General features: G+C 41.5%; 1 protein-coding gene across 2 annotated transcripts; it reads left to right on the top strand.

Moving 5' to 3' along the window:
* The first annotated feature begins 2,742 nt into the window (after window positions 1-2,742).
* On the top strand, window positions 2,743-25,404 carry meaf6 (MYST/Esa1-associated factor 6). Of its 2 annotated transcripts, XM_072247151.1 has the most exons (8): window positions 2,743-2,960; window positions 15,398-15,513; window positions 17,699-17,786; window positions 17,897-17,942; window positions 18,465-18,660; window positions 20,729-20,762; window positions 22,792-22,857; window positions 24,546-25,404. In XM_072247151.1, exons 1-7 carry the CDS (start codon window positions 2,871-2,873, stop codon window positions 22,837-22,839), a joined length of 618 nt encoding a protein of 205 aa, XP_072103252.1. In that variant the 5' UTR covers window positions 2,743-2,870; the 3' UTR covers window positions 22,840-22,857; window positions 24,546-25,404. The 2 variants fall into 2 exon arrangements, with proteins under 2 accessions (XP_072103252.1, XP_072103253.1); XM_072247152.1 differs by lacking the exon at window positions 22,792-22,857 and having other exon boundaries at window positions 2,745-2,960.
* The last annotated feature ends 1,738 nt before the right edge of the window (window positions 25,405-27,142 follow it).

Raw genomic sequence — 27,142 nt, forward strand, 5'->3', positions numbered from 1 at the left:
CCGGTGAGCATATGAGAGAATGAATTGCAGGGAATAATTCACTAAGAAATGGGACTGATAGGACCATTCTGCTGAGAGCCGCCCTACTGTTGGTCTGGATGCTGGGGATTTGGTTCGGAGGGGCCGAGGCATGCAACAAGAACTGGCAGGAGTGGACTGCCAAGGTGAAACAGAAACCGGGACGGTGGGGAGGGTGCTCCCTGTCGATAACGGGCAAGAACTTGGTCACCAGGTGTGAGGTGCTCTCAGGGCTGCTGTACTTGGTGCAGGTGTGGCCCGTCCCCTGCCCCTACAGCTCGGAAATCACCCAAGCTGTCTTCAGATTCATCTGGGGATCCAAGATGGAGCGGGTCAGACGGACCGTCATGCACAAGTCCCTGGACAATGCGGGCAAGAACGTCCCCAGTGTCGCCCTCACCCTGATGGCCAGCTTTGTGTGTGGCTGCATCAGGCTGTGCGTGGATCCCAGATACGTGGGCACAAAGTACCACTATGTGCCCAGGTTCTACTTGTCGCCCTGGCTACGAAGGATGGGTCTGGCCCCTTTCCTGTGCAACACCCCTGTCAGCTGGTCGTTGCCTCCATACCTGTCCTTCATAGAAAAGTTCTTCCAGGCCAACGCCTTTGACCACAAGGCAATTAGACAGCGGTTGGCATGTAATGTCCTGCAGGAGAAGGATGAGATGGATTCAATGGGGTGGTTCCCTGAGCAGTATATCTGGCAGGAGGAGACAGAAGCAGCGCACCGTGTGTGCACAGCCCTCCGGTGAAAAATGATATCGTATCTGTAAAATAGGGGCCGTGGACAATCCTGATTTGATGGAGAATGGACGTGAAAGCACAGAGGAACATCTGGAAAAATTTCTGAAACGCTCGTTCGCTGCTGTCGTTACTGCGCGGTCAGGAATCTTTCGGAGGGAAGGTCTCAAAATCTCCGGCTTTGCCTACTGTTGGCGACCGAGATGGAGGTCGAATCGTTCGGATAGAGATGGCGCTCAGTACTCGGTGTCTGAGAGCTGATCAGAGCTTGAAGTTTTCGGACAACTCAGAGTTGGACAGTGGTCGGGTATGGCAGGGAGAGTTTTTCCACCTTCTCCCGTCTGCGTGAGATGTGGGACATTTGAGAGACTTTGAACTCTTTACTGTGCTCATGGACTTTTCTTCATCAAGTTATGGTATTGTTGCACTGTTGTAACTATATGTTATAATTATGTCGTTTTGTTAGTTTTTTTTCAGTCTTGGCCTGTCCTGTGTTTTGTGATATCACACCGGAGGAAATATTGTATCATTTCTTAGTGCATGCATTACTAAATGACAATAAAAGAGGACTGCGTGTCTTCATAATCTAAATTGCCTCATCGCCAGACCTCACAAACAGGCACAAAGACCTCGCCTGGCTGGCGGTGTGAGGCGCCCTCCCAGTCAGATCCCTCCTGTACGCCCAGAACGTCATCTCCACACCCCATTGCCCGCGGGAGGACTGTAATGGGGTGGAGTGAGTGACTCACCTCTTTGTACGCTGTGGGTTCGCGAAGAAGGTGTGGAGGAGGATGGAAGGGACGGTGTTAAGATTCATGCCCAGCAGCTGCATTACTGAGGACTCCGTAATCTACGGGCTGTTCCTGGGGACACACACGGAGACAAACATCCGATGTTGCTGGCAGATCATCAATTCGGTGAAAGATGCTCTTTGGTCTGCCCGAAACTTGTTGGTCTACCAGCACATGGAGATGTCTGTGACTGAATGCTGCCGACTGGCTCATTTTTGCCTGCAGGAGTACGTGTTGACGGATGCACTCAAACTTGGTGCAGTCACCGCAAAGGCCCAGTGGGGAAGGACCACAGTTTAAGGTTCGTTACCCGTGGGAGTGGGAGGGGTTGGGTGGGGAGGAGAACACCCCTCATCAGTGGTGTGGATAGATGAATCAACATGGTGCCCCAGGAGTGGCTGGAATTGTCACTTTGGAAAAGGAATTAGAGCCAACACTGTTTTTTTTATTGTTAATAATTTTATTGTAAATAAGTCTTAATTCTTGACTAAGGTTTGAGAGTCAACGAACGATCTATTGTAAACATCTTTCATTTGAATATGGACTGAGAGTCAACGCATAATTTTATTGTAAATAACTTTATTTATTGAAAAAGGACTGAGAGTCAACAAATGTTTTTTTATGTAAATAACTTTATTTTGTAATATTTCTGAATAAAGTATTTTTAGAGAAAGAAAATCAGTACAGCATGCCCACAACTTAGTAACCCACATGCCATTTGGGATGTGGGAGGACACTGGTGCACCCGGAGGAAACCTACGCAGTCACAGGGAGGACATAGAAACTCTGTACAGAAGGCAGCAAGAACTGAACCGTGATCTTCCGATCACTGGCATTATAAAGTGCAACCCTAACTGCTAAATCACCATGCTGCCCACTAAGTTAGTTAAGACTAGCCATTACAAAATGAGACTCTAAAATACTTAATTTAATAACTTAAATAGTGACAATAAATCTTTCTGTGCTGTACTGTTCTATGGTCTGTTGAAGGATGTTGGGCCTCAAATATTAACTATGTTCCTAGGCGCTGCCCGACCCGCTCAGTGTCTCCAGCAGTTTGATGCGCTAGGGGCCGCTGCGCCTGGATGTCATTCCCGCGCTCGGCTGCTGCAATGTGCCCTCCCGTGCTGCCGGCGGCGCTGCAGGGCGGCAGTCCGCCCGCCGGGTTCTGAGCGTCGTGTCTATCTGGCGCTGCAGCGCGCTGGCGGCCCCTGCTGCCCGGAGGTCCGCCGAGCGCCGAGCACCGAGCTACTGCGGCCTGAAGAAGCGTTCAGCTCGGTCCGGCTCGGCTTGGGGCGCCTCCCGCTCCTCGTCTCCAGTATGGCGATGCATAACAAGGCGCAGGCACCGCAGATCCCGGACACCCGGCGGGAGCTGGCCGAGCTGGTGAAGAGGAAGCAGGAATTGGCGGTGAGCGCGGTGCAGAGGCGTTAGATGCGAAACAAAACAAAACCCTCTCCGTTAATAAGCAGGGAGCCGGCGCGAAGCTTCGAGAAAGAGGCGGGACCTTGCGTCGTGGCGGTAGCCGGTTTAGAGGAGGGAAGGCGGGTACAGGCCGGGCCAGGCCAGACGGCGGGAGCTAGGCCTGAGAGGCGGAGCTGCCAGTACGGGAGCCCGCGGAGAGTTATCGGTGAAGCGGGGCTCCGGTTAAAGGGAAGCTTCGGGCTGTGTTGCCGGGCGAGGGGAAGTTCGCAGTCCTGACTGGCACCCTCCCTCCATCCAGCATCCGCCCCCTTTCCCTGGTTGCTTTGCCGCCTCTCGCCGGCGCTGCTCCCATCGGCACGCCCTGCAGACATGGACCGACAGTGTGCATCCAACAGAGGTAGTCACTACATCTTATTGTCTAGAATGACCACACAGCGGTCACTACATTTTAATGTCCACCAAATAGTCTCTGCATTTCATGCCCTCAATGGCCACTGCACCTAAGTATCCACAATGTTCACTCAACCATCACTACACCTTAATGTCCACCAAATTGTCACTGCATTTCATGTTCACAACGTTCACCCAATGGTCACTGCATATTATGTCCACAACCTTCACTGCACCTTGATGTCCATCCAATGGTCACTGCACCTTAACGTCCATAATGTTCACCCAGTGGCCACTGCATTTTATGTCCACAATGTTCACCCAAGCATCACTGCACCTAAATGTCCTCAACATTCACCCAAGCATCACTTCACCTTAACGTCCACAATGTTCACCCAACAGTCACTGCATTTTATGTCCACAATGTTCACCCAAGCATCAATGCACCTAAATGTCCTCAACATTCACCCAAGCATCACTACACCTTAATGTCCACAATGTTCACCCAACAGTCACCATACCTTAATGTCCACCAAATGGTCACTGCATTTCAAGTCTACAACGTTCACCCAATGGTCACTGCATATTACGTCCACAACCTTCACTGCACCTTGATGTCCATCCAATGGTCACTGCACCTTAACGTCCACAATGTTCACCCAGTGGCCACTGCATTTTATGTCCACAATGTTCACCCAAGCATCACTGCACCTAAATGTCCTCAACATTCACCCAAGCATCACTACACCTTAACGTCCACAATGTTCACCCAACAGTCACTGCATTTTACGTCCACAATGTTCACCCAAGCATCACTGCACCTAAATGTCCTCAACATTCACCCAAGCATCACTACACCTTAATGTCCACAATGTTCACCCAACAGTCACCATACCTTAATGTCCACCAAATGGTCACTGCATTTCAAGTCTACAACGTTCACCCAATGGTCACTGCACCTAAGTGTCCACAATGACCACCCAACAATCACTACACCTTAATGTCCGCAACATTCACCCAACAATCACTACACCTTAATGTCCACCAAGTGGTCATTGCATTTTATGTTCACAACGTTCACCCAATGGCCACTGCATTTTATTGCCACAATGTTCACCCAATGGTCATTGCATTTTATGTCCACAATGTTCACTGCACCTTAATGTCCATCCAGTGGTCACTGCACCTTAACGTCCAGAATGTTCACCCAATAGTCACTACACCTAAATGCCCTCAACGTTCACCCAACCATCACTACACCTTAATGTCCGCAATGTTCACCCAATAGTTACCATACCTTAGTGTCCAACAAATGGTCTCCGCATTTCGTGTCCACAACGTCCACCCAATGGTCACTTCACCTTAATGCCCACATCTGCCCAATGGTCACTGCACCTTAACGTCCACAACATCCACCCAATGGTCACTGCACCTTAACGTCCACAACGTCCACCCAATGGTCACTGCACTTTAATGTCCACAACGTCCACCCAAGACTCACTGCAGCTTAATGACCACAATGTTCACCCAATGGACACTGCACCTTAACGTCCACAATGTCCACCCTATAGTCCCTGCATGTTAATGTTCACGACGTCCACCCAGCCACACTGTACCTACAGGCTAACAGCATTCAACCAATGGCCACTGCGTCTTTGGAACATTAATATGCATCCAACAGGCACTGCATCTCTAGTCTAGTAACATTGGACCAATAGCCACTGGGTCTGTGGGTTAACAGCATGCAATTGCTCTTAGCCTGGTAGGGTTTGTTTTTGTAGGTTTTCTTGTACAGAATGAGATTAATTCAGACTCTATGCTTTGAATTGGATTTCAGGTGAATCAGAATGGAAAATTAATTATCAGTAATGCTTTGCAGTTCTTCACAACCATCAGCTTAAATTATTGAAACTGTGTTCTGCAGTTAACTGTATTCAGAATTTTCATTCCCATTATCGTAACTGTGAATCACCTAATTGCATATTTTCCTGCTTATTTTGTCACTCAGCCTGAATGAAAGTATTTCTCATATTTCCTTAAGACAGGAGGTTGCTTGGTTTTATCAAATCTCTGCTTGCTCTTGGATCAATTCTATTCCCCGTTTATTTCCTTGAAACCTATTCTTTCATACGTGGCTATTCACACCTTCCTGATTCTCCCACCTGTGTTTACGTTTACGGTAGCTTAACCTAACAGCTAGCAGCACTGGGGTGTGAGGGGAAAACTGGAACACCTGATCTGAGGTGGGGAAGTTCGCAATTGGATATAGGGCAAACGTGCAGTCTCCATCCACACAATGCAGCGCTGCAGGACAGGCTGCTGGAGCTGTGGGGAAGTGTAACCAGTTGCAGTGTCGGTGTTTCAGTCAAAACTAATGACCACTTGAAAGGCCTCGCTGGAGTGGATGTGAAGAGGATGCTTCCAATAGTGGGGAAAATCTAGAGCCAGAAGGCACAGCCTCAGAATAGGAGCGCATCCCATTAGAACAGAAATGAGAAGGAATTTCTCTGGCCAGATTGTTGTGAATCTGTGGAATTCATTGACGCCAAGTCATTGGGTATAATTAAATTGGAGGTTGATGGTTTCTTGGTTTATAAGGGCATCAAAGATTATAGGAGGAAGACAGGAGAATAAAGTTGAGGGGAAATTAAATCAAGTGGCAGAGCAGACTTGATGGGCCAAATGGTTTAATTCTGTTCATATGTTTTACGGCCATAAAGTAATCAAAAGACAAAGTTATACAATTGCAAGCAAAGGTTTGTGAACCCTTTGCAATTACCTGGTTTTCTGCATGAATTACTCATAAAATGTGGTCTGATCTTCATCTACAAACCCCATTTCCAGAAAAGTTAGGATATTTTCCAAAATGCAATAAAAACAAAAATCAGTGATATGTTACTTCACATGAAACTTTATTTAACTGACAAAAGTACAAAGAAAAGATTTTCAATAGTTTAACTGACCAACTTAATTGTATTTTGTAAACATACACAAATTTAGAATTTGATGGCTGCAACACACTCAACAAAAGTTGGGACAGAGGCATGTTTACCATTGTGTTGCATTATCTTTCCTTTTAATAACACATTTTAATCATTTTGGAACTGAGGATACTAATTGTAGTAGATTTGCAATTGGAAATTTTGTCCATTCTTGCTTGATACAAGACTTCAGCTGCTCAACAGTCCGTGGTCTCCGTTGTCTGATTCTCCTCTTCATGATGCGCCATACATTTTCAATAGGAGATAGATCTGGACTGGCAGCAGGCCAGTCAAGCACACACACTCTGTGTCTACAAAGCCACACTGTTGTAACCCGTGCAGAATGTGGTCTGGCATTGTCCTGGTGAAATAAGCATGGTCATCCCGGGAAGAGACGTCGCCTTGATGGCAACATATGTCTCTCTAAAATCCTAATATACGCCTCAGAGTCAATGGTACCTTCACATACATGCAACTCACCCATGCAGTGGGCACTGATGCACCCCCATACCATCACAGATGCTGGCTTTTGCACCTTTCGCTGATAACAATCTGGATGGTCGTTTTCATCTTTGGCACGGAGAACTCAACACCCGTTTTTTCCGAAAACTACCTGAAATGTGGACTCATCTGACCACAGCACACGGTTCCACAGTCTCTCGGTCCATCTGAAATGAGCTGGGGCCCAGAGAACTCGCCGGCATTTCTGCATAGAGTTGATGTATGGCTTCGTCCTTGCATAATACAGTTCCAAGTTGCATTTCTGGATGCAGCGACGGACTGTGTTGAGTGACAATGGTTTTCCGAAGTACTCCCGAGCCCAGGTGGCTATAATTGTCACAGTAGCATGACAGTTTCTTAGGCAGTGCCGCCTGAGGGCTCGAAGATCACGCACATTCAACAGTGGTTTCCGACCTTGCCCTTTGCGCACTGAGATGTCTCTGAATTCTCTGAATCTTTTCATAATATTATGTACTGTAGATGTTGAAAGACCTAAATTCTCTGCAATCTTGCGTTGAGAAATGTTCCTTTTGAACTGACTAACAATTCTCTCACGAATTTTGGCACAAAGGGGTGAGCCACAACCCATCCTTGCTTGCAAAGACTGAGCCTTTGATAGACGCTACTTTTATACCCAGTCATGATACTTCACCTGCTACCGATTAGTCTGCTTAATGTGGAGTCTTCCAAACCGGTGTTACTTGAATATTCTGTGCACTTTTCAATCTTATTTTAACTCTGTCCCAACTTTTGTTGAGTGTGTTGCAGCTATCAAATTCTAAATTTGCGTATATTTACAAAATACAATTAAGTTGGTCAGTAAAACTATCGAAGATCTTTTCTTTGTACTTTTGTCAGTTAAATAAAGGTTCACGTGAATTAACATATCACAGATTTTTGTTTTTATTACATTTTGGAAAATATCCCAACTTTTCTGGAAATGGGGTTTGTAAGTCACAATGATAGACCAACACTATTTGCCTAAACTAATAACACTTCTCATCAATACTGGGTACACCATTTAAACAATCACAGACTAGGTTCAAAAATGTATGTGAACCTCTGGGGTAACGCCTTCTACAGAAACTATTTGGAGTCCAGTGTTCCAATGAATGAGATAAGATTGGGGGTATGGATTGTAACGGTGCCCTACCCTATAAAAAAGAAATACAAAGTCAAGTTACTGAGAGAGCCTACTCTTCTCAAGAAAGATCTGGTTGTGTGCACCATGTTTCAATCAAAGCAACTTTCAGAGGACTTTAGAAGAAGAATTATAGAGATGCATGAAGCTGGAAAAGGCTACAAGAGCATTTCTAAAGACCCGAGTGTTTATCAGTCCACAGTGAGAGAAATTGTCTCCAAATGGAGGAAATTCAGTACTGTTGCTACTCGTCCTGTGAGTGGGCATCCTGCAAAGATCACACCTGGAGCTCAATGTGCAGTGCTGAAGGAGGTGAAAAAGAACCCAAGGGTAACAGCTAAAGACCTGCAGAAATCTGTAGAACTTGCTAAAGTCTCCATTCATGTGTCCACTAGAAGAAAAACACTGAACAAGAATGGTGTTCATGGAAAGACACCACAGAGGAAACCACTGCTCTAAAAAAAAGCATTGCTGCACCTCTCAAGTTTGCAAAAGACCTCCTGGATGTTCCCTGATGCTTCTGGGACAATGTTTGCATGGATGAACTGCAACAAATGTTCATCCCAGTTTGGCAAAAGAATAAATCAAGGAAGGTAGTGCACCCGTGGCTGACAAGAGAAATTAGGGATAGTATCAATTCCAAAGAAGAAGCATACAAATTAGCCAGAGAAAGTGGCTCACCTGAGGACTGGGAGAAATTCAGAGTTCAGCAGAGGAGGACAAAGGGCTTAATTAGGAAGGGGAAAAAAGATTATGAGAGAAAACTGGCAGGATACATAAAAACGGACTGTAAAAGCTTTTATAGATATGTAAAAAGGAAAAGACTGGTAAAGACAAATGTAGGTCCCCTGCAGACAGAAACAGGTGAATTGATTGTGGGGAGCAAGGACATGGCAGACCAATTGAATAATTACTTTGGTTCTGTCTTCACTAAGGAGGACATAAATAATCTTCCAGAAATAGTAGGGGACAGAGGATCCAGTGAGATGGAGGAACTGAGCGAAATACATGTTAGTAGGGAAGTGGTGTTAGGTAAATTGAAGGGATTGAAGGCAGATAAATCCCCAGGGCCAGATGGTCTGCATCCCAGGGTGCTTAAGGAAGTAGCCCAAGAAATAGTGGATGCATTAGTGATAATTTTTCAAAACTCGTTAGATTCTGGACTAGTTCCTGAGGATTGGAGGGTGGCTAATGTAACTCCACTTTTTAAAAAAGGAGGGAGAGAGAAACCGGGGAATTATAGACCGGTTAGCCTAACGTCGGTGGTGGGGAAACTGCTGGAGTCAGTTATCAAGGATGTGATAACAGCACATTTGGAAAGCGGTGAAATGATCGGACAAAGTCAGCATGGATTTGTGAAAGGAAAATCATGTTTGACGAATCTCACAGAATTTTTTGAGGATGTAACTAGTAGAGTGGATAGGGGAGAACCAGTGGATGTGGTATATTTGGATTTTCAGAAGGCTTTTGACAAGGTCCCACACAGGAGATTAGTGTGCAAACTTAAAGCACACGGTATTGGGGGTAAGATATTGGTGTGGGTGGAGAGTTGGTTAGCAGACGGGAAGCAAAGAGTGGGAATAAACAGGACCTTTTCAGAATGGCAGGCGGTGACTAGTGGGGTACCGCAAGGCTCAGTGCTGGGACCCCAGTTTACAATATATATTAATGACTTGGATGAGGGAATTAAATGCAGCATCTCCAAGTTTGCGGATGACACGAAGCTGGGTGGCAGTGTTAGCTGTGAGGAGGATGCAGGGTGACTTGGATAGGTTGGGTGAGTGGGCAAATTCATGGCAGATGCAATTTAATGTGGATAAATGTGAAGTTATCCACTTTGGTGGCAAAAATAGGAAAACAGATTATTATCTGAATCGTGGCCGATTAGGAAAAGGGGAGGTGCAACGAGACCTGGGTGTCATTATAAACCAGTCATTGAAAGTGGGCATGCAGGTACAGCAGGCGGTGAAAAAGGCGAATGGTATGCTGGCATTTATAGCGAGAGGATTCGAGTACAGGAGCAGGGAGGTACTACTGCAGTTGTACAAGGCCTTGGTGGGACCACACCTGGAGAATTGTGTGCAGTTTTGGTCCCCTAATCTGAGGAAAGACATCCTTGCCATAGAGGGAGTACAGAGAAGGTTCACCAGATTGATTCCTGGGATGGTAGGACTTTCATACGAAGAAAGACTGGATGAACTGGGCTTGTACTCGTTGGAATTTAGAAGATTGAGGGGGGATCTGATTGAAACGTATAAGATCCTAAAGGGGTTGGACAGGCTAGATGCAGGAAGATTGTTCCCGATGTTGGGGAAGTCCAGAACGAGGGGTCACAGTTTGAGGATAGAGGGGAAGCCTTTTAGGACCGAGATTAGGAAAAACTTCTTCACACAGAGAGTGGTGAATCTGTGGAATTCTCTGCCACAGGAAACAGTTGAGGCCAGTTCATTGGCTATATTTAAGAGGGAGTTAGATATGGCCCTTGTGGCTACGGGGGTCAGGGCGTATGGAGGGAAGGCTGGGGTGGAGTTCTGAGTTGGATGATCAGCCATGATCATAATAAATGGCGGTGCAGGCTCGAAGGGCCGAATGGCCTACACCTGCACCTATATTCTATGCTTCTATGTTCTGTGGACAGGTGAGACAAAAATTGAACTTATTGGCAGAAATGCTCACGTCTGGAGGGAAAAGGGCCCTGCACACCAACACCAAAACCTCTTCCCAACTGTGAAGCGTGGAGGAAGGAGTACCATCCTGCATTGAAGACTACTAGGGCCCCACTTATGACATCAGACACAGTATAAACACACACAGTACTCAGGTAAGTAACACCTGTAGCAAAGCTGAGACTGTTTGCTGCTGTGGTTCAAAATGCTTTCCAAGAAAAGAAAAGTTGACAACGAAGGTCGGATATTCAACAATAATTGGAAAGATCGTTTTTTCTTCTGTGAAGTCAACGGCAAACTTGAGTGTCTGATATGTTCGCAAACAAGTGGCTGTGGCAAAAGAGTACAATATCAAATGACACTATGAGACGTCACACGGAGAAAAATATGACAAGTACGCAGGACGATTCAGAACGGCAATCAGTGTTCACCAAAAGTTGACAGACTCATGATGGAGCTGTCAAGTCCAGCTATATTATTGCCAACAAAATAGCTGCTGCGTCGAAGCCATACTCAGAGGGGGAGTTCATCAAAGCATGCATGCTGACTGCGGCTGAGCTGGTGTGCCCTGAGAAGAGACAGGCTTTTGGTAATGTCAGCTTGTCAAGAAATACTGTAGCAGAGAGAGTTGGGGACCTTGCAGGAGATTTGAACGGTCAACTAAAAGATAAAGTGAAGTCATTTATTGCCTTCTCTATTGCAATTGATGAGAGCACTGACGTGATTGATGTAACTCAATTGGGAATATTTATTCGTGGTGTTGATGTATCTTTGACAGTAACCGAGGAGTTTGTGGAGATGGTGCCCATGACAAACACCACAATGGTGAATGACGTTTTCTCCAGCCTCGTTGAGGCCTAGGGTTGACTGGAGTCACGCTGTCAGCGTGGCAACAGATGGCGCACCGTCCATGGTCGGGAAAAAGGCAGGAGTTGTTGTGAAACTCAGAGAGAAAGTTCAGACAGGGAATCCAGAGCAGGAGTTTTCGTTGTATTGTACAGCAAGAGGCGTTATGTAGCAGGAGCCTGAAAATGGACAATGTCCTGGATGGAGTAATCAAAACGTTTAATTTTATTAGAGCTAAGGGACTCAATCATTGGCAATTTGACACTCTTTTGTCTGAAAGTAATATTGGACACGGCCTACCCTACCACACTGAAGTCTGCTGGTTGAGCAGTGGGGTTGTGATCAAACGTTTTTTTCAATTACGTGCGGAAATTGGACTTCATGAACGAGAAAGGGAAGCCAGTGGCAGAGTTGGATGACCCAGACTGGCCTCATGATCTTGCATTTTTGGTGGATATAACAGAGCACTTAAATGTGCTTAATGTTAACATGCAAGGCCGCAATAAACTTGTTACAGAATACTACAACGGCACTCGTGCCTTTCAAATTAAATTAGGCCTGTGGGAGATGCAACTATCCCGGAGTAACCCAGCTTATTTCCCCTCTTTACAGTCTGTGCGTGTCGCTCATGGGAATGTCGCTGTAGGCTATGGTTACCTTATAAGGTAACTGGAGAATGCACCCCAACAGGTGTATGTAACAAGCAAGTGACAACATGAACAGGTACAAGGACAAAATATCACTGCTGAAAAGTGAGTTTCAGAATCGTTTCCAAGTCTTCACTCAGCTCGAGAAGGAATTCTCACTATTTTGCTTGCCATTTGCCATCAACGCAGCATCAGATGTGCCAGATGAACTCCAAATTGAACTAATTGAAATTCAATGTAACTCAGCTTTGAAATATAAAGTTGAGACTGTGGGTCTGGATTCATTCTATCAATACCTGGGACAGGTGTCTGGAAGCAGCAAGTGAAAAATGAGTTGACACTATTCGATGCACTGCGACATGTAAGCAAAATGCATTATGAAATATTGAGTGTCATAATATTGTGATTCATTCATTTTCTGACTATTCTATTATTGTAAATGTGATCACTTCAATAAAAAATTAGGGGCTAACTGTTCATTGTCTGGGTTTGATTGCTGGAAGCAGGCTAATAAAATATAGGTGCAGTTGTGTAGCCTACACTTACAATTTGTTTTGTTAGGTCTACATTTGTGTCTGCTAATGTTGGATTTCAAATGGTTTATTAATGGAAAGGGTGTGTCTCCCAAAACAATCTTAGCCGAAATAGCATCGCTTTTTCTCTCTCTCATCACAACTTTCTTGTAGCCTATGACTGTAAGTTAATACCAATCATAAAAATAATGCTTGCTAGGCAATTTTCATAAGAAACGAAATTCGTAAAGTGGAACACTTTGTAGTTATAGCAGAGACTGAGACACATGAGAGCAGGTTGAAAAAATGAAGGCAACAAAAGCTGTTGGAGCACGCTCACGTGTGTTCACGTGTGCACAACCGATCCGGCAGCATGAAGTCGCATTTTGCCCAATCCGGCCGGTGACCTAAAATGAGGTTGACACCCCTATCCTAGATGCTACCTGGCCTGCTGACTTTCTCCAGCATTTTGTGTGTGTTGCTCAGATTTCTAGCATCTGCAGATTTTCTCTTGTTTGTGAATGGTCAGTACTCAAGTCTGTTTTATTTGTTGCCCCCTGCTAACACTTACAGCAGCAGTTTTTCCTTATTGCAGTTTCCTCAGCATTGCCATAACAGCCTGACATAAAAGACAGAGGAACAAGGATAAGTTGTTCAGTCACTGTAGAATAAATGGCCTTTCACTGAACTCCTGAGCAACCGGAATTCTGTTTCCTTTGATGTCCATGCTTACAAAATTTTTATAACTACTTTTGGCAGAATCAATTAAAAGCAGTCTGGTAAGTGATTACAGATCTCTGATATGCAGAAGGATCCAGGTGTCCTCGTACACAGTCTCAGAAGGCAAGTGTGCAGCTATTACAGATAAGCGGGAAAGGTAATGAATATTATTGTTTACCTGTAAGGGAATTGAATACAAAAGTCAGAAAGTCATGTCTCAGTTAGGGTGTTAGTGAGACCATGTTTAGAATACTATATACAGCATTGATTTCTGATGTAGGGAATGGCAGAAATACATTGTAAGTAGTTCAGGAGTTTACCAGGTTGATAAGTGAATCGGGCGGGTTGACTTGTGAGAAAATGTTGAATAAGGTGGTTTTGTAAAGAAAAGTCAGAGAGAACTGATTAACATAAGTTCCTGAGATGTTTTGAAAGGGTGAGGAGGATGTTTCTTCTCAAGCGAGAAGCTAAGACCAGAGGTGATATTAAAAAAAAATGAAGATAGAGATGGTGAATGTTTTTCCGATAGGGTCTTGAACCTCTAGCTTGTTTCAGGCAGAGGATAGATTCTTTCCAAGGATGTAATAGTTTGTGCTGGACAAATGGGAATGCAGAGTGGAGCTTGCAGACAGCCATGATATTAGTGCAGAGGAAACCTAGAGAATGTCCTGATCCTAATTCATACGTTTGCATCTCTTGAAATTTCTTTGTTGTAGTATCCATTGCCTTTTGGCAAAGACAGTTTTGCGTTTTGGGAAACCCATGTATACAATTGGAATTCCTGATTTCACCCTTAAATGGTTAATCTCCAGTTTGAAGCATGTTCAAGATTGCACCAGTTAAAATATTTTTTCTCTATATCCAATTAAATTCCATGTTTTTAAGCAATTGGAACAGGTTAGCCCTGTTTATTTGGGAATATCCATTTGGGAATGACCGCTTTGCTGAACACCTACGCTCTGTCCGCCAGAGAAAACAGGATCTCCCAGTGGCCACACATTTTAATTCCACATCCCATTCCCATTCTGACATGTCTATCCACGGCCTCCTCTACTGTAAAGATGAAGCCACACTCAGGTTGGAGGAACAACACCTTATATTCCGTCTGGGTAGCCTCCAACCTGCTGGCATGAACATCGACTTCTCTAACTTCCGCTAATGCCCCACCTCCCCCTCGTACCCCATCTGTTACTTATTTTTATACACACATTCTTTTTCTCACTCTCATTTTTCTCCCTCTGTCCCTCTGAATATACCCCTTGCCCATCCTTTGGGTCCCCCCCAACCCTTGTCTTTCTTCCCGGACCTCCTGTCCCGTGCTCGTCTCGTATCCCTTTTGCCAATCACCTGTCCAGCTCTTGGCTCCATCCCTCCCCCTCCTGTCTTCTCCTATCATTTTGGATCTCCCCCCTCCCCATCCAACTTTCAAACCCCTTACTCACTCTTCCTTCAGTTAGTCCTGACGAAAGGTCTCGGCCTGAAACATCGACTGCACCTCTTCCTAGAGATGCTGCCTGGCCTGCTGCATTCACCAGCAACTTTTATGTGTGTTGCTTGAATTTCCAGCATCTGCAGAATTCCTGTTGTTTCTAGTCTGTCCTTATTTCTTCTGGTACAGCAATGGTGTTTTGGTAAACCTGTGTTGATCAGCTGCATGACTAGTATAAAATTCCTGAATTGTGTAAAGTGTTAAATTATATTCTCCATATCCAAGTGCATACTTTTGATTACTAGAATCTAGATCTTAATTAGAAGTTTTATAGCTAAGATGTATGCCTACAATGAGACTAATTTCCATTCAGAATTTTCAATAATTGATCTTTATATTCCTTTTCTGTACCTTTGTAAAGTCATGCATTAGGTATTTGTATAAGGTTTAATCAGAAGATGTAGAGAATATGAAGCATTTAATTTTCTATCCCATTTCTGAAATTTACCCGTGCTCACTGCATTACATTGCAAAACAAGAGAATTTTTGTTCTCCCACAGTTTTAACAGTTAATTTATTCTTTTTATAGGAGACTTTGGCAAACCTTGAACGGCAGATCTATGCCTTTGAGGGAAGCTATTTGGAAGATACTCAGATGTATGGGAATATCATTCGAGGATGGGATCGTTATTTAACCAATCAGAAGTATGTTTACCAGGAAGAGCTTTTCAATAGTACTCTTAAATCATTGACAATTTTTTATTATTCTGAGGTTTCCATATATTCTGCAGTGATGAATTTTCTTGGCTTTTAAAAAAATTTAATCTGTTCCAGATGTATTATAGCTACTGTGAATTTCCCAAATTAAAAAAATGTAAAGTTTATATTGTTTGGGCCTTAAAAGAATCTTGTATCATGTCCATAGACCATATACATTCAGTGTCCACGTTATTAGATATCTCCTGTACCTAATAAAGTGGCCCCTGAATGTATGTTTGTAGTCTTCTGGGGCTGTACCCCATGTACTTTGAGATTCAACATTGTGCGATCAGAGATACTCTACTATGTACCACTGTTGTAATGCCTGGTTATTTCAGTTACTATCAGCTTGAACCAGTCTGACCATTCTCCTTTAACTTCTCTCAGTAATAAGGCACTTTTGCACATAAATCTGGATTTTTTTTTTGTTGTTTTCGCACTGTTTCTGCAAATTCTAGAGACTGTTGTGTGGGAAAAAAAAAACCCAAGAGGTCAGCAGTTTCTGAGATATTGAAAATACCCTGTCTTGTAGCAGTGGTCAAAGTCACTTGGATTACATTTCTTCCCCATTCTGATGTTTGGTCTGAACAACAACAACTGAACCTTTTGACCATGTCTGCATTAAGTTTCTGCCACATAATTGGCTGATTAGATATTTACATTAATGAGCAGATGTACCTTATAAAGTGAGTGTATGTTCCATTTTTAAGATTTGCTTATTCTGAGTGAAGACTGTAATGAGTGTACAAAGAAACTCCAAATGAATGTCTTGAATAAGACTCTACATAGTAACAAACTGGTATGAAATAGAGCCATGAGGTATCTTGGGTTCAACCCATACAGGGTAGTACTTGGATAAGTAATCTTGATCTCAGGACTATTGGACCACAGTTTAGGGAATTGTACAGCTGGACTTGTGTTCTCAATCACCCTGCTGTTGAATAGAACTAGGCTCTACTGCTATTCCCGTAATGAAAAGTTTACTAATATTTGAATGCTTGAGTTGATAGAACATGGAAGATTATGGCACAGTACCAGGCCTTCGGTGTTGTGTCAACCTTTTAACATGCTCTGAGAGAAATTTAACCCTCTGCTCCTACATAAACCTTGCATTTTTCTATTATCCATGTGCTGATTTCAGTGTTTCTTAAATGCTGTTTATGTACCTGCCTCTACAACCACCCCTGACCACTCACTCACCACTCTGTGTAAAGAACTTACCTCTGACATCCCTCCTATGTGTTCCTCCAGTCACCTTAAAATTATGCCCCTTGTATAAGCTATTTCTACCCTGAGAGAAAGTCCTTGGCTATCTACTCTATCTGTGCACCTTATATTGTACACCTCAATCAAATCACCTCTCATCCTCCTTCACTCCAGCTCACTCTATCTTCATAAGACATGTCCTCTAGTTCAGGCAGCATCCTGGTAAATCTCTGCACCCCCTCTAAAGCTTACACATCCTTCCTATAATGAGGCAACAAGATCAGAACACAGTTGTGGGAAGAATCACCATTGAAAGGTATAGGTGGATTCTAGGGCCTGAGGAATCATACCCAGATAAAATTCAGTGTGTTCAGCTGAGGAGTGCAGATTGATACAAGATGAAATAGATTCCTTTTGAGGCTTGAAGTTCTCAGAACTATAACTTAATCCAGTATGAAATTGTATTGAAGTTATGTAGCAAGTTATTAACTAATGGCAGCACCTTGCGGGAAAGCCAGTTTTAACCACACCTGCAGCATTCATTTGTGGATCAACAATCCCAATTGTTCAAATAAGTGTCAGGATACATCTCGTAGTTCAAAATTACAAAGGTCAAAAGTAAAAATGTCTACTAAAGGCAAATACATCTTTTTCTCCTTTATTCATCTCTGAGTTACTTCATCCTGTGCAGCATGTAAAGTGGATCGCTTATTTTGGGAGCATAATCAATAGTTGTGTAAACCAGCTATTTAGGTGAAGGAGGGTAACTTGTTTTCATTTTATTTTTCCCTTTCCCTGTATGCACTCTTTTTTAAAATCTTATAATCAGGGTACCTGCGTAAATAATGCGTAAACAATGTACTTAAGGTTCTGAATGGCAATTATCTTGGGTGCTTTACCTACGGAGAGCTGTTTTCTGTTTCAGAAACACCAACAGTAAGAATGATCGAAGGAACAGGAAGTTTAAAGAAGCGGAGCGTCTCTTTAGCAAGTCCTCTGTTACCTCAGTAGCAGTGCGTAAAACAGTTTTTTTTTCAAATACTAATTATAATATGCTTAAAATTTGCAGATATATTTTGTATTGTCTATTTAGTATTATTGTTCGATCCCTCTCTTGTTGTAGGCAGTCAGTGCTTTGACTGGTGTCCAGGACCAACTGGTGGAAAAACGTAAGTCTAAAACCATGCTTAATCTATTAGCAGAAATTGACCTGTAGCAGGCAATTTTTCTCAGATGTTTTGAGTAGTTGTTGGAAATGAGGCAGGGAAGGTTGGTTCAGTAGAAGAGTGATTATATTGATGTCATCAAGCTTTGAACAAGTCTTCTAAATTCATTGCAATTCTGACACCTGCTTATTTTATTAATTTCTGCTAACCTGGAGATGTTTATGGTTTTATTTGCTTTTTAATCTATCATGGCGGGGAAACGAGGACCAATGGTGTCAACACTATGATATAACTTTTCATGGTTCACCATGTATACTGTGAACGTTTTGTCTGCAGTATTTGATTGTACCATTAGAAACTGAAGAGCTCTTGCAACAATTTCTAATACTTAAAATTTGATGACATTTTCTAAGGTTGATCATTGTATTCTTTGTGCTGATGTGCTTTGAAGAATGTAGTTATCAAAGGTAGAACTAACATATGTTTTTTTAAAATCTCTTACATTTTCTGTGTGAAATATGTTAGGTGAACCAGGCAGTGGGACAGAAAGTGACAATTCACCAGACTTCCAGAACCAGGAGAATGAACCCAACCAGGAGGACACTGAGGAATTGGATGGGTCACACCTGCAGGGCGTGAAACCTCAGAAAGCAGCCTCCTCTACGTCATCCAGCAGTCACCATGGGAGTCACAAGAAAAGGAAAAATAAAAACCGTCACAGGTAATTATTTGAGGTTCATGAGATTCTCAGATGTGTGGGCTAGAGTGGATGAGTTTTGTGCAACTATTTCTGGGATTGTAGGGAACAAAATATGATGTGACATGGGATTTCCTTTGGTAATTTTTATAATAAATGAATAGCAGCTTATTGGAAATAATCAGTTTTACAAATTAAATTTAACGTATTAGATGTAATGCTTTTGTTTTAGTGTCTGTTTGTTGCAAGGACTCTTCTCACTGACCCATCAACTCTTTTGCCTTTACATTAAATGGATTAGACAGAATTAACGCTCTTACTGTTCTATGCAATAAGTTTTTGTTTTAAATCCTCTGATTTTTTTTCTATGGGTTTATAAATGTTGAATGGAAAACATTTTTGGATATATTTGTTTCTCCAGTAAATTTATCAAAATACCAGTAGTCTCTTGCCTTTTTGCTAAAAATTGTATATTTAAAAAAGGTTGAGACTCTGGTTTGGATAATTGATATGTTAACGTGTTGCTTTCTTTCCTCCTTTATGCTACCATCAAGCCCATCTGGCATGTTTGATTATGACTTTGAGTAAGTTTGCTTTCTGTCAGTATATGTGCTGTCTCTTTTCCAGTATTCCCCTTTACTGTGATGTGTAGACTGTAGACATTTATGGAAGTATCTTTGCCAGTAGTTTTAGGATTGAATACTCACTGATATATAATTGTATATAGATTACCAAACACTAAATTCTTCTTGTGTTCAGGATATATTCTGTGCATAAGGATGATGATATAATACTGAGTGAACTTTGTATTAAATCTCCTAATAAATGGTTGTCAGTCATTGAGACTTTTGAGCAAGTGTAGGAACCTCTGCTGGTGAGCAGAATGTGTGTTTGCACTCCACAGTTGTTTCATCTCACTAGTGATGCATGTATTTTAGCATTGATCAATGTATTTTTCATAATTCTGCAGCTTTGGAAAAATACCATAAATACCCTTCAGTAAGTTAAGTAAGAATATCTTTATAGAAAAAGACAGATAAGCACCTTAATGCAAGTTACAAAGCAAGCAGGACTGTGGATATTAATAATTTCCCACAAATCCTTAAGTTAGGTCTTTTTCATCTTTATTTGAACTTGAATGATACTGATTGCAAATAAAATCCTTGGGTATAAAATGGTTTATTGAAGAATTTTGTTTCTAGTGTGTGTCATTTTGATATTTAACATTGCATAGCAAGTATATAAATATTAGAACCTGTGTCTAAATATGTGAGCATGTATAAAGTTATATTTTATCGTTTTGCATTTCAAGTTGACGTTGATCAGCATGATTTTCTGTGGCTGTTTCAGTGTATTGGTTGGATGTCTTAATACTTTGCCCTGGAAAAGAGCACCTTAATAAATAGCCATTTTGAGATGAATTAAATTTTTAGTGCCTCTACAAGTTTTGCTATTTTAGACTCTTGAGTCAGATACAGCTGCTATTAATGAGATCCAAATAACCCTTATGCATCCGCAAAATGATTGAGTTTTATTCATTTTCTGGTGAATGTACAGTATGTCCACTACTCATAATTTGACCGTGAACCAGATTAGCCAAGTTGTAGTGTAAGATCCAAAATGAGTTCAAATAGGAAAATTTTAGTCTATGATTCCAACCTCCAGCAATGGCCAGATGACATTAAGTTCCCTTTCTTCCTCTCCTATGTGCTACTTTTTGAACTCTTTGGCTTTAGTCCTGTCAGTTTCGGAAAATGTAAAACATAACAATAACTTTCAGCCCTAACTATACATTTGATCTATATAATTGACAGAATTTATCATGTTCCGTTCTTTCAACATTGTGACCCAACTTTCGATTTAGAAAGGTGACAATGAAATAACTTTAAACGTTAGTTTGTGCAAGATGCTGTTTTAGTTACGGGGCTGGTAAGAGGCCAAGAAATAAACTGAAATAGAATAACCATTTAAGGAGAAACAAGTTATAAACTGAAATAAATGGTTTGATGTTCTGGTTGTTGCTGTTGATATCAATGGATGGTAAGTGTGATTTTTCAAGTAACAATGTCAAATATTCTGATTTTAATTATAGGATTGATATCAAGCTGAATAAAAAGCCAAGAAGTGTAAGTACAACTTGTATTATTTATCTTGCCAAGTTTTAGAATGTTGTGGAGTATCTCTGTGATCTAAAATGAGGGAGTGAATTGATTTCAGATGGAAGTAGCTGAAGGTGAAGTATGTTACCTAGTTTATAATCTTAACAATCGGAGATAACAATGCTTTCTCTGTACCCCAGTAGTGAATAGTGGTGGATAATTAAGTACCTCAGAAGTGGACAGATTTCAAAGGTAGCAGAACACCCCAGCTTTGTTGCAGAAGACCAGGATGGAGAAGTATGTGAAACTGCCCTTAGCAAGGAGAACTGATCAATTCACCTCTGTTGTTCCTGAATTTCCGCTGTATTTCACAGCTGGTCTTTTGCCAAATTCAGTTCAGTCCATGATATCGAAAAACAACTAAAAGCAGTGGATACCCCAGAACTAGTTACAGTTATAGCCACATTACAGCAGAACAATTATATTTATGATATGAAATGATGCCCAAGTATGTCCCGTCCAGAAAACCAGAAAATCAAATCCAGTTAATTATTGTCCCATTGGCAAAGGTATCATCAACATTGTTGTCTGCCACCATTTTCTCACTAACAGATCTAACTAACACTATCTGGTGTGCCAGCATCATTTATTCCAGGCTATGATGCAAAGGAACTTAATTCCAGAGGTAAAGTAAGATGTCCGTGGTATTTTGGCGTAATCCAATTGAGTGGCATGAAGGAGTCCAAGTAAAACTGGAGACATTTGAAACCTAGGGGAAAACTCCCTACTGTCTAGCATTGTATCTGGCACATAGGACAATAGCTCAATAGTTCTGTTTAATATCAGAGAATTGTATACAATATGCATCCTGAAATTCTTGTTCTTCGCAGACATCCATGAAAACAGAGGAGTGCCCCAAAGAATGAATGATAGTAAAAACGTTAGAATCCCGAAACCTCTCTCTCCTCCCCAACAATTGTTGTAGCAGTTGAAATAGATCATTTCATTGTTAATGTTATTTCTATCAGAAAGAGACTATTCAGTCCATGCTGGTTTTTATAGCAATGCTGGTTGTTAACTCCTCTTCTCCACCCATTTCTCTGCAATGTACTCAACACCCTATTGGCTCACCTGCCCTGACTTACTTGCACAAGGGTCTGTTAGCTAGGTGGCCAAGCAATCAGCAGGTCTTTGTTATGCAGAAGGAAACAGGAGCTCATGTAGGTATTTCATGTGGTAACAGAACAATGTGCAAACTCACCCAGAGTCAGAAATCAGGACCAAGAAATAATCATAACACCTTGTGCCAGAGAATGAGCAATATCAGCAAGGCAGAATCTATCAAACTCTTCAATGACTTACCATCATCAAATCTTCCATCATCAAGGGTTCTTAGGGTTGCCAATAACCAGAAGCTTAATTGGATGAGCTTACATAAAGTCTGACCCTGCAAGGGAAGTTCAGTGACTGGGTATTTTGCAGAGTATGGCTCCCACAAAGCACAAGCCAGGAGTATGATGGCATACTCTCCAGTTTTCTAAATGAGTGCAACAGGATGAAGAAACTGCAACCATCCAGAACAAAGCAGCGCATGATAGGCTGCCATTCCACCATCCCTGACTCTACCAAAGCAAGCTTCCATTTTACATATTGGATCTTGAACAATATACCTCAAATCTATTGTCTGATTGATTCTAGAATAAAGACATCAGCCGTAAAGGAATGTCAAAGTTTGAGTGTTATCCTCCGAACTGGGAAATATATTGCACTTTTGTCATTAGGTGTAAATACTGGAAACTCTAATCCAGTAGCACTCAAGGACCATCAATACCACATGGATAGCATTAAGAAATACTAATTATGCATTTTAGGTTAATTTTGTGAACTAAAAATACAGTGGCATGCAAAAGTTTGGGCACCCCTGGTCAAAATTTCTGTTACTGTGAATAGCTAAGTGAGTAAAAGATGACCTGATTTCCAAAAGGCATAAGGTTAAAGATGACACATTTCTTTAATGTTTTAAGGAATATTACTTTTTTATTTCCATCTTTTACAGTTTCAAAATAACAAAAAAGGAAAAGGGCACGAAGCTATGGCTTGTTGACAGTCATCGTTAGGAAAGGTCAGGTTATGCAAATTTCAAAACTTTATAAGTACTCTGACTCCTCAAACCTTGTCCCAACAATCAGCAGCCATGGGCTCCTCTAAGCAGCTGCCTAGCACTCTGAAAATTAGAATAATTGATGCCCACAAAGCAGGAGAAAGCTATAAGAAGATAGCAAAGCGTTTTCAGGTAGCCGTTTCCTCAGTTTGTAATGTAATTAAGAAATGGCAGTTAACAGGAATGGTGGGGGTCAGATTGAGGTCTGGAGGTCCAAGAAAACTTTCCAAGAGAGCTGCTCATAGGATTGCTAAAAAGGCAAATCAAAACCCCCATTTGACTGCAAAAGACCTTCAGGAAAATTTAGCAGACTCTGGAGTGGTGGTGTACTGTTCTACTGTGCAGCGACACCTGCACAAATATGACCTTCATGGAAGAGTCATCAAAAGAAAACCTTTCCTGCGTCCTCACCACAAAATTCAGCGTCAGAAGTTTGCAAAGGAACATCTAAACAAGCCTGATGCATTTTGGAAACAAGTCCTGTGGACTGATGAAGTTAAAATAGAACATTTTGGCCGCAATGAGCAAAGGTATGTTTGGAGAAAAAAGGGAGCAGAATTTCATGAAAAGAACACCTCTCCAACTGTTAAGCACGGGGGTGGATCGATCATGCTTTGGGCTTGTGTTGCAGCCAGTGGCACGGGAAACATTTCACTGGTAGAGGGAAGAATGAATTCAAATACCAGCATATTCTGGAAGCAAACATCACACCATCTGTAAAAAAGCTGAAGATGAAAAGAGGATGGCTTCTACAACAGGATAATAATCCTAAACACATCTCAAAATCCACAATGGACTACCTCAAGAGGCGCAAGCTGAAGGTTTTGCCATGGCCCTCACAGTCCCCCAACCTAAACATCATCGAGAATCTGTGGATAGACCTCAAAAGAGCAGTGCATGCAAGACAGCCCAAGAATCTCACAGAACTAGAAATCTTTTGCAAGGAAGAATGGGTGAAAATCCCCCAAACAAGAATTGAAAGACTCTTAGCTGGCTACAGAAAGTGTTTACAAACTGTGATACTTGCCAAAAGGGGTGTTACTAAGTACTGACCATGCAGGGTCAGTATGGTCAGTATTTAGTCCTAACAAGCTAATTAAGGTCTGAGACCTTGGCAAAAGTTACCTGAGAGCTCAAATCTCTTGGGGTGCCCAAACATTTGCATGGTGCTCCTTTCCTTTTTTTCATTCTAAAATTGTACAAAACAAAAATAATACTCCAATCTTGCTTAAAATGTTGAAAAGAATGTTTCATCTTTAACTATGACTTTTGGAGATCAGTTCATCTTTTACTCACTTAACTATTCACAGTAATAGAAATTTTGACCAGGGGCGCCCAAACCTTTGCATGCCACTGGTATATTTTTACACTAACAATGAAACATAAATTAAGTCAGGGTGGAAAGAATTATTTTGGAACCATTTTTTAAATAATTAGATGTGCTGTTAAATTGATCTTTCACTGATTACTGCAAGTCACTATTTAACATTCAAAGTGAATCTCCAAGCTTCAGTAGTAGTTCAATGTAAAATTGTTCTGTCTTTCACTCTTAGGTCATTTTATCTGATCTAGATAATATGCTTAGTTGTGAAAATATGTTGGGTATTTTGATTCTTGATGTAATTTTTAAAAATTTATCATTTACATAGGATTACTAAAGGACCTTTGCCAGTTGCAGATGCCAAGATCAAAGTTTAAGGAACATGGACATAAAACAAAACATTAAAATCGAGTTGCTTCAGGCATTTGCCATGATTTTAACTGATCTCTACTATATGAAGGCAGCCTTGCCTCCTCCTGGTGTTCGAGGCCACACATTGCGTCTTTATCAGCTACATCTGATTTGTGTTCATTTGGACGTCACTGTTTGATTACAGCCCATTTGTTTGTTATTTGTACAAGTAAGGCATCCATTGGGTTTTATAACCAATTTAAATTGTCATGGGGTGAGGGGAAACTGGGGAATTAATTGGTCGATTTTATGTCTGTTGTGACTCAGTTTAACTATTTGATGTTACCTGTGACATTTATGTGAGATTGTATTCTACATAAAGTGTTGTGTTTCATTTGGTAAAATTCAAATTTTAAATCTCTTATTGGAAGTTCCTGTTTCACTTTGAGTACAAATGGTGGTTTATTTTACTTTGTCCTGAAATTAATTTGAAATAATTTCTTCTGTGCTGGATTGTGCCTTTACAGATTTTGTATGCAGGCACATTGTTCTCATTTTGGGGTCAAAGCCTTGTGTAGCTGTGAGTGTGAGAAAAGCACAGAAGGCCATAATCTCCAGATATTTCTAAATGGACTCAATGGAGTTAGATTTAATAGCAACATGTGGTTTTATTTTTTTGAACCCATTATATTTTTTGTGCTTTGGATATTGTATGTATAAATATTACCTTTTTAATTTGTACAATTATGACATTTTTTGGACACATGGCTTTATTATTTTTTTTAAAGAAGGAAAATGGATTTGTGACCATTTTGTATTAAAGAAGTTAAATATAATTTGTTGTTTATTCGGTTATTGATTGGTTTTCACCCCAAAAACTGATGGGAAATACTTGACCTAGCTGATAAGTATAAACTTATGTCAAAGGATAGCCGGCCGGTGGTGGAGTGGCATCCGCATTGGAGGTCAAGGTGAGTGATCCCGGATTTGAATCTGGCTGGCTCCTTACACGCTTTCCATCTCTGTTGGGTTGAGCGTTGAGCTAGCAACTTGGCCTTGTAGAAAATAGGCAAAAATGCAAAAGAAACGGCAAGCTTGCCACCCGATGCACCACAAGGCACGGAAAGGAACAGCAGCAGTGTCAAAGGATGACACGAGCTTCAGTAGTGGGTGTGGTTTGCTTGAATAATTGGATATGTACAATAGTTCCCTGGCCACTTGAGTAAGATGACATGTCATTCTACCTCTTAAATGCCTAATCTTAGGTGATTCTTTATTACATACTGATGAGCATTGAAGTGCAGAAAATGTATTATCTGGGGATAGATTTTGGGGTCTTCTGGGGTCTTGTTATTCAGCTCAATGTAAAAGATAACATTGCATTGTTTAAAAAATTAAGCATGCAATTTCTCCCAAAGTAGTTAACACTATTTATTCTAGAATAGTTCAACCTCTTAGACTGAATAATTTTTCTCATTGCTGGTTTTGAGTTTTGCCATAAGTAGGTTGTCCATCATGTTTGGCTCTGTGGTGGTAACTGCATTCAGAGATTTAAGATAGATATAAAAGAAAAATTATATTGAAAGCATTGTTTTGGATTTGACAGTATCATCACTGTAGAATTAAGAATAGGGTTAGTGGCTTTTCTCTGTTAAAGGCTTCGTGTGAAATGAACTTTCAAAATTGCAACTACGTTACCCTACATTACACACTTAACTGAGTTTTTTGATTGTACACTAAAATATTTAAAATAGCATGGAAGTTGGAATATCTTAAACAAAGTAACCTGCAACAGCTTCAACCTCAAATGAAACATCTTCCATGGCAGTGGAAAACATATGTGAATATTCAATTTTAGTAAACCATAGTTACAGGAGTTATGTGCTTGACGAAGTCCATTTTGAAGACCTCCACACTATCTCTGATGTGGTAGCCCTGGACGCCAGCCTGTTAGGATTAATGTTCCCATCACTCCTGATCAGTAAGAAACAGAAAAGGCCATATCCTTTTTTTTTTAAAAAAAACAAGACCCTTAGAGCCAACAATTTGCCTGAGAATTTCTAAAACTTGGGTGGTAAAGAGCAGAAGTCACAAATCCTCATTGTCCACATCTTAGAAGGGAACAATAAATCATTGCTGGAGATGGAACTTCTGACTGTTGATTAAAGAGGCCCCTTTGCTGTTAAATAGAAGGGAAGTCATTGCCAGGGTCTTCCTCAACTATCTTCCAGTAGCCAAGGAGCAGCTCCTTGAATCACAGTGCAAATTCCATCCATGTAAAGAAATGGCAGATCTGCACTTCCCTGAGTTACAGATCCAGGAGAAGCGCAGGAAGCAGTAGTAATCATTGTTTATATCCCTTTTAAGCCTCATTAATGTCTTTGATTCCAATTGGAAAATATGTTGGAACACTACCTTCTAATTAGATACATTACCCACAGAAATTTGTACCTTTTCATTTTGATGGTATGCAAAATGTAATCCTAATCAACATGCCTGTGACAGCAATCAAAATGAAGACCAGCGTCAAACAAAGCAGCATTATCCACCTCCCCCCAAGTCTTACGTCAATGC

This window comes from Mobula birostris, chromosome 30 (genome assembly GCF_030028105.1).
Source record: "Mobula birostris isolate sMobBir1 chromosome 30, sMobBir1.hap1, whole genome shotgun sequence".
Lineage (NCBI taxonomy): Eukaryota > Metazoa > Chordata > Chondrichthyes > Myliobatiformes > Myliobatidae > Mobula > Mobula birostris.